Below are 8586 nucleotides of genomic sequence, written 5' to 3'. Positions count from 1 at the left end.
AAAAAAATTAGAAGTGCTACACACAAAAATATTTGTCCCAAATAGTTTATTTTCTAACCCAAACATGGAAGATACTTGCTTTTATTTCACAATCATCAACTCATTCCACATCTTTGGCAAATACAAAATTTATTTAGAACAGAACCTATGCAAAGTTCACAAATAAGACATAGTGTAACCCTTAGATGTGTTACATGCATATTGAAAGAAACGTTCAATTGGTGAAAGTGAAGCAACATGACATTTTTCCTGAAAAGACTATCAGACAGAATCCAAGTGAAATAAGTTGATGTTTGGGTTCAAAATATTACAAAGTGTAAAAAAAAAAAAAAAAAAAAAGTTCAATTTTGGAAGGCTCTCTTTATTTTGTTAGAAACTATCAAATTTTCACACTAGAACAGAATCACGGGACATATTACCCACAGTAAATACATCAATAAAAAAATCCTTTCAATCAGCTTAAAACTCCAGTGTTCTTCTTTCCTCCTCGTGTAGAGACCACTCCTCTTCAGAGGATTCAGATTCCTGACCAGGACGTGATAAGAGTACTTTAAATATTTTTTAAGGGTTTTATATTGAGCTGAATGATGAAAGAAATAAAAATGTTCTCTCACCTGATAAAATGCATGCTCTCTGGGTGCTCTTCCCACATCAGGGTCCTCCCCGTATTCTGCCAGGTTCTGCAAGAGGGGATTGGTGTCAGATCTTTAAGGTGATCTAATATGGTGATCTAATGTGGAGGATATAGTTCAATGGTAAGAACAGTGGAAAACTGACTTACCAGGTCATCCTCAGATACAGATACAACACTTATTCGGTCCATTTTAAGACTTGCGCTAAAAGGGGAAAAAACACCAAAATACTGGGTTTTGACAACCAAAGTCAGTGTAAACAATCTTGTTAGATTTTTTTAAATAGTTTATTTTTGTCTATATAAATGCTGCTATTGACAGCCCCAACATATCCAAGCAGTCGGGTATTTACAGCAAAGCAAATTTAGATTGTGACGTGGGCTTATAAGGAAGGACATGTCTGTAAATACTGTAGAAGAGGGGTTTTATGGGGTGTGCAGGTGGCATGAAAATACTAAAGAAAATTAAGTTTAAAATAAAAAATAAATTTCTGCAATATTTTTTCTGTAAACATTAAAATCTATAAAAAATTTTTAATGAGATCCCTTCCTTCCTTCCTTCCTTCCTTCCTTCCTTCCTTCCTTCCTTCCTTCCTTCCTTCCTTCCTTCCTTCNCTTCCTTCCTTCCTTCCTTCCTTCCTTCCTTCCTTCCTTCCTTCCTTCCTTCCTTCCTTTTTTATTCTTTCAACAGGACAAGAAATATAGCTATACTTTATTGTAATCTTGCTTTTCCTATAGTCAATTTGTCTTTTCATCTGACAGAAACAACTGAATCTTTACGTTTTATATCATATAAGATACATATTTGAACTTAAAAGAAGAGAACACTCACTTTAATTTTGATTGATACTGCTTCCTCGCTGAAAGAGAAATAGACAAATGTAATTCCCTTTTACAGCTGGGGAACACAAACCCAGTGTTCCCAATAATAAAGAAATGATATTGACTGAACTTACTGAACATGATTCCTGAAATGCAACAAAACACTACAAGGAGAATCAGAAGCACGAAACAACTGAGGACAACAGCCACCACTGCAATGGGAAGGTGGTTCAGCACTAAAAAAAAAAGTTAAAGCAATTAAAGATATGTCTTAAAGAGTCATTATTTAAGCAATGTCCACCGTTTACCTTCTTTGTCTACATAGAGCCTCTTGCTGCTTATAAACTTAGTGTCATCAAAGCTGTCCCACACTTTACAGCGGTACATCCCAGAGCTGCGTGTGTCCACTGACATCACCAGTAGTGATTGTTCTGGTGGCTGATGGACCACATAGTAGAAACTTCCTTGATCTTGTAGAAGGGTCTGGTTGTGGTACCACTGGAATCGTGGGTGAGTTCCCTTTGCTACCTTGCAGTAGAGTATAAGACCGATGATAGCATAGTTTTCTGCCATGATATGGTCAGAATCGATCATGACTGGGCCAGAAACTGGGACTGGGGACAGATTATAAGAAGTTTAAAGTCAGACGGATAGAAGTTTCAGCTTTTAAAGACCCTATGCTGGTCTACACATGTTTATTGTCTCAGTTTGACCTTAACTATGTTCTCAGTTATTACAGTATTGACTGTTAAACACTCTGCTTGGCTTCAGGCATGACTTAGCTGCAATCTTTAACACAACATAAGTGAGTACAGAAAATAAATTCTTGAATTGACGTATGTAATGATAAAATCATTAGCACACATGGATCGTTGTAAGACAAAAAATCTGATAAAAGGAAGGTTCTTTTTATCTTCAGAGATTAGCAGAATAACATTTTTCACTGTGAAGGTAAACATTAACCATGTTATAATCTGCTATTGTCTGTAGCATTAGTGCTGCAGCACATCTAGTAACTGCAACAAACTAGAAAACGATTTATAAGTAAGAAATCTTGATTGTTGAGGGTTTTTTTGGAATGCAACAACTATTTTAATAGATATCTATTCTCATTCTAGAGGTTTGGGCTTAAGCTCTTTGCAGCATCTGTGAAAATTGGCAAGTTGAAAGCCCTCAGAGGCTATATCATATATATGTTATGTAATTTTCAATTAAAAGAGCAAAACGGTAATACAGCAATACATTTAAAATAAAGTATTTTAGATAAGCAAAGTAGAAAATAACCAATTATTGTGAGTCTGAAATGATGTCAAAAAGGGGTTCTTAATAAAAATCAAGGTTTTCAAACATTTGTTCTGCAACTACAATGAGTAATTAAGTTATAAACTAGAATGACATTTTTAAAACATGAAAGGCTTATCTGCATCAGCATCAATTAATGGACTGCTGGATTTGTACCATTCAGGAATCACACAAGATTATTCCTGAGTGGCATTTTGGACTCCTCAGGTCTAGAGACTAAAAAGTAAATAAAGTTTTAAGGTGGCACTATTTTTATATGTATACTTTTACCTACCAATTTCAAAGGGCAACCATGAACTGTATGTAGTCTGACCCCCGTTGTTGGCCTGACACTGCAACCATCCAGAGTGTTGGCCAATAACAGCTGGGATCTTGAAGGTGACGTTTCTCTCTGACTGATTCACAGTGCCAATCAGCTCTTTGCCATGGTAAAGGGAAAAGATTATAGGTGGATCTCCCCGCGCAGACTCACAAGAAACGATGGCTGAATAATTGTGATCATCCTCCTTCACTACAGTAAAGGAAATGTCAAGAGCAGACACCAAGTCTGTGGAAACAGAAACAAGGAGAAGGTTTGTTCTGCTGATATGAAATAAAGCATCTTACAGTAATTGGAACCGGGACTGTGATCGGAACTGTGGGAGACAAAATGAGAAACAAACATCCAGGAAATCAAAATATAGGATTTTAAAATATTGGCGAAAAAAATAAGTATTTATTGAGTAACGCAATTTGACAATATTTTGTGTCAATGACAGAGATAAAATATTTCCCGTAAGTCTTAATCAGGTTTGCTGTAGTCCATTCCTTCATGCAGATCTTCTCTACAGGATTTATGGTTTGGGGCTGTTGCTCCTTTTTTCTACAGAGCTACTGTACTCATTGTCATGCTGGAAGACCCAAGCATATTGATAGAAGGGGGTTTTGGCCCAACATGTCAGGATAATTGGTTCTTTCCCAGCATAATGTATTACTGATGGAATCTTTTATTTCTTTGGTCTTGGCTCTTTGCAGTTCACTCATCAGGTCTATCCCTGTAGTTCTGGGATTCATGCTCATAGTTCTCATAACTATTTTGACCCCACTGGATGACATCTTGCTAATTTTGACCAAATACTTATTTCTCAGCATAAGTTATGAATAAATTTTTCATAAATCCTACAACAGGGATCAACAACCATCTTAAGATTAGAGCTACATCATGGGTTCTAAACCAAAGGAAGAGCTACCAATACTGACCTATAAAGTGGAGGAGTCAGCATTCACCTAACTTTCATGCATAATAAATATATTTTTAATGTCTCTTTTCATTCTAGTTTTTATTTTTGATAATTTGAAATCTCTATAAGTGTAAGTGTGATAAAAAAAAATAAGAGTAACAGAATAAAATAAAATGTCAAACTTAGCCCACTGGTTGTGCTGTTTTTAGAAGACATTGAAGGCACCCTATGGCGACCTTGGTTCGCTTGGGTGGCCGTGGACTCTACGTTGGTGATTGCTGTCCTACAGTGTGATTTTATTTTCATTCATTCTCTCATAGGGAAACCTTTGATGAAAATTACAGACTTCTCTAATCGTTCTTAGTAGGAGAAGTGTACAATCAATGATTGACGTAATGCTTTTTTTTTTCCTAATGTCTCTGCAGGATCTGAAAAAACTAATTCTTGAGTTCATCTTTTGCCAAACACAGCTTTTGGGAAAATGTAATATTGACAGATTAGACAATAATGTAACTTGTTGCTAAGGCACATAAGCTCTATATTAACAGATGGGAAAATGAAACATATCAATTAAAGAACAATGGTCCTACTGTCAAACACAGCGGAGGCTCTGTTATGCTCTAGAGCTGCTTAGCTTCATCTGACTCAGGGTGTCTGAATCTCTACAGGGTTCAATGAAATCTGAAGACTATTATTGGATTATAGAGAGACATACTGCCCAATGTCAGAAAGTCACAGGCCACAGGTCTTCAACAGGATAATGACCCAAAAGAGCCAATGACCCAAAATATTATAATTTTTATAGATATTTCTTTATTTAGTATTACTTTTGTCAGATTATCTCATCAGATTATTTTGTCAGGTTATCCTTGACCATGATGTTTTTTTTTACTAAAAGAGGGATAACAACAATTTTGTCCATGTGTTTCGAAACATTTTTAGAAAAACTGAGCCAAAGTCTGGTTGCGTCTGATTTAAGCCTGTTTTGCGGATATTTTAACTTATTTGTGTTTACCACTAGTCGTTCTACTCTGCCGTTCCTAGTTGCAGATATTTACAGCTTCCACAGGATCTACTAAAGTCCTTTTAGCTGCTTCTATGATTAATGCTTCCCTTTCCCAGCCAAGAAGACAGGCATGTTTTGGTAGATTTGCATTGCCTTTCCATTTTCAGATGATGGATTGATCAGAGCTCTGTTGGACTTTTTAGAGCTTGAGAACAATATTTTATAACCTAAACCTGCTTTAATCTCCACAATAGCTCAGTGTTCCTTGATCTTGGTGATGCTTTTTATTTACTTAAGTTATTGAGCAAATCTTGGAGGCCTCACAGAATAACTTAATTCCACAAAACCCTCCAAAAAAGTATATTCATGTTTGCGGTTTAGCATGATGAAAAGTGTTAAAAGTTCAAGGGGTCAGGGTGCTTCTGGCAGTGATTGTATAATCTGACAGTTGCTTCTGATGTGTTCCAACCTTTAATGGTAATCAAAACTTCCGGGCTGTTGAAGGTGGACATCATTGTTTCATTGAGGACGTATATAGCCTGACACATGTAGGAGCCGCTGTCTTTAGAGGAAACTCTGGGAATGAAACAGATAATTACAACTCTAGCCTTTCTTTAGAATAGTGCAAGCAATGTTGTTAGGTTTACTTCAAGCACTCATGCAAACATTTTTTTTACCAACAAAACTTTGAAATAATTTTTTGTTCCTAAGACCTTACTGTGTTTTTCTGAAAAACATGAAGACAGGACAGGCTGATGTAAAATGATCACCAAAACAGCCCACTTAGATGACATAATGTCTTCATATTTGGAGATCTGCAGTTATGACAAAGGTACAGGGCTAAGCATGCCCACGTTCAGCTCAGTCAATCTGTTAAAGTTCAGCTGTATGTCAGTAACAGTGTAGATGTTGGCCTGTACAATTTCTAAAGAAGTTATGACTGCTTTAACTCTGGCAGGGGTGCCGTATGGGGGGGAAAGTTACAACGATTCTAAGGGGCCTTGACTGAAGATGGGGGCCAAAAGGAGAACAAAAGATTTGTCTAAATAATCTTCACTTTCTCCCTCATTTTGCTGCAGTAAACAGTGAAACAATGCATGAATATATCGACACCCCCTCCCATGAAATTGCAATAAATTGTATGGTGCTCAGGTCCTGTATTGCATCAGGTCTCCCCGCGCACGCACAAGGGTAAATTTCCTGTATTTTACTGGAGCTATTTTTTTTTTTTTTTTCTTCATATTTTTCTTTCAGCTCATTTGTTACAAATTTAATTTCTCTCACACCTTGCAGGGACAAACACACCAGTGAGGCCCAGCTATTGCTAGCCCCTATTTTTCAAAGCAGTTTTTCTCTCTTCAGCCTGTAACACAGTAGAGGCTAAAATTATTAAACTTTCTCATAAAGACTGTCGGGTCCTTAGTGAGTTTCTCCTTTAAACTTTAAAAACTACCACTGAGTGTTTCAGGAAGCAATTCTGCTCTAAATAATTTATTTTCTAATCGATGAATAATCTGGATGTTTTGCAACACATTGCACCAGACGACATGTAGGCTAGTATAACCAAATATAAATCCATCTCATCAATTTGTGACATTGTCTAAAAGAAAATACCCCACCCCCTTGTTTTCTTAACTTTGGATGACTGCTGTAACTTTACAAAATCAAATTGAAAAAAAGGGTCAATGGTTTAAATCAATCCATGCTGGCTGTGCCACCCTCCCCTATTCATCAGTTAACTGCTTTTGTTTTGAAAAATACATTGAAACTGCTATTTTGGGTTGAGGGAAAAGTGAGGAAATGCCCATCTTCAGTTGTCGTGGTTTGCTTTTACACAGAAGTTTCTAGACATTATTTCAAGGCAGAGCTGCATGAGTGCTTCACTAATAGAGAATCAAAAATGCACTATCCTACAGTACATTTCAGATCTGTCTGAATTGTTTTATCTTTATTTTTCTTGGAGCTACATATTAATTTGGTGGGCAAAGCAGAGCTGCAGAGTTAACTGAATGGTTGCTTCAGTATCTTAGTGTACCTCAGTACAGTGATATCTCTAGCCCTCCATGCCTTGTTTTGCTGCTTATCTCTTGTAGTGTAGTTTAAATGGATTTGCAACATATTTCTTCCATGGTTTTCCTTCTGGAGAGATTACTGGATTCCCTCTCTACTAACACAATCAGCACCCTCAAGGTTTCTTTTGAGCTCCACTGCAGTACATGTCCACCATCCAATGAACTTTTCTCTAACCCCCCCGCAAGTACACTTTATACAAATACACCAATGTTTTTTTTTGTTTGTTTGTTTTGCACTGACCTGGAGATCCTCAAGCGGTTATCTCCAATCAAGTGAAAAGGAGATGCAGTGATGAGGCGGTCATTAAGAAACCATTTGTAGGACACATGCTTTCCAGGTTCAACTTTACATTGTAGATCTAGGTAGTTTCCCTCAAAGATCTCTGTTGGACCGGTGTAAACGATCGTTGCACCTTCAACTGACTCTACAAAACAAAGACAAAATAAAACACTTAAGAAAATGCTATGGAGAAAATAAATATATATATATATATATATAAAGAAGAATATGATTTATTTCAAGCTCCACTTTAAAAAAATGAGTCATCTGACAATATTGTGGATAATATTTATGTGTGAAACCCAGGCTCCTCCCCATGAATCCATGTGTCATTCTAAACATATTAATGCAAGTCATTGTACCTTCCATGTCAAGATTTCATCTAATATATCCTCCTCATCACCAGTACCTTTTTTTCTTTTACATGTGCTTCAGAATTAGTCTATTTCACATATATCTCCTCATCACCTTCCTCTTACAACTCTATGTCACATAAATTGGTCGGCCATAATCCTAAACCTGTCGTCAACACTAGATATTTTTGCACTCTAAACGTTTATATACAAAGCAAATTACTGTCTGTTACTCTTCTGACTGGTTCAGTTTCATTAGAAATTGATTTAATTTACTATCTTGTAATTCAGATACAAGAAATATGTTCACTAAATATGCAGACTGCCTGTTGCTTTGCAAAATGCATACTGCATAAACTGCATAACAGGAAAATTGAGAGGTATGCAATTAAAAGACCTGATATACCTTATATATCACTTTGATGCACATGTTCTGCTGCAAATAATTACTGGCCACTTGTGGATTATATGTGTACTACATTGATCTGACTTGAGTTTTTCAAGAAAATTATGAAACTAATGGTGTACAGTTTTAAAAATTCTGTGCACTAAATATTATACAGTATGTACTGGTCCTGCCCCGCTCTTGGTCATTTCTGGACAGATGTTTTTCATACAATATCTGGGTTGGCGGGAGTGGTGATAACACCTGGCCCTCTTCTGGCTCTGTTTGGTTTTAGTGGTGAGGGGTCGCCTTTACTGGCCTCTAAACGGCAGAACTGGCATTCTGCTCACTGTTAGCGAGGCGCACAGTTCTAACCAGGTGGAAGGGTGCGGCTCCTTCAACTCACAAACAGTGGTTATTTGACCTCATGTCATGTCTGAAACTGGAAAAAATTAAATGTTCTATCCAACTTTCAACATATCCAGCGTTCGAGTCGATGCATTCAACTGGTTTAC

At 36.8% G+C, this 8586-nt stretch overlaps 1 protein-coding gene across 1 annotated transcript in view; it reads right to left on the bottom strand.

Annotated features, from left to right (window-relative positions):
• Nucleotides 1–345: 345 nt before the first annotated feature.
• The window catches only part of LOC107090765 (Fc receptor-like protein 5), a 16627-nt gene continuing 8386 nt past the window's right edge, over nucleotides 346–8586 (bottom strand). The window contains exons 7-15 of the mRNA XM_015384329.1: nucleotides 7295–7478; nucleotides 5451–5557; nucleotides 3030–3302; nucleotides 1762–2067; nucleotides 1588–1689; nucleotides 1464–1491; nucleotides 782–836; nucleotides 615–680; nucleotides 346–525 (exon numbers count right to left, since the gene is read on the bottom strand). Of these exons, the coding sequence (XP_015239815.1) occupies nucleotides 460–525; nucleotides 615–680; nucleotides 782–836; nucleotides 1464–1491; nucleotides 1588–1689; nucleotides 1762–2067; nucleotides 3030–3302; nucleotides 5451–5557; nucleotides 7295–7478 (1187 nt within the window). The 3' untranslated portion in view covers nucleotides 346–459. The remainder of the gene's footprint in view (nucleotides 526–614; nucleotides 681–781; nucleotides 837–1463; nucleotides 1492–1587; nucleotides 1690–1761; nucleotides 2068–3029; nucleotides 3303–5450; nucleotides 5558–7294; nucleotides 7479–8586) is intronic.

Source organism: Cyprinodon variegatus, unplaced genomic scaffold (genome assembly GCF_000732505.1).
Source record: "Cyprinodon variegatus isolate N-32 unplaced genomic scaffold, C_variegatus-1.0 Scaffold310, whole genome shotgun sequence".
Taxonomy (NCBI): domain Eukaryota; kingdom Metazoa; phylum Chordata; class Actinopteri; order Cyprinodontiformes; family Cyprinodontidae; genus Cyprinodon; species Cyprinodon variegatus.
The sequence above is the reverse complement of the archived record's forward strand: the minus strand, read 5'-3'. Positions and strand labels throughout refer to the sequence as shown.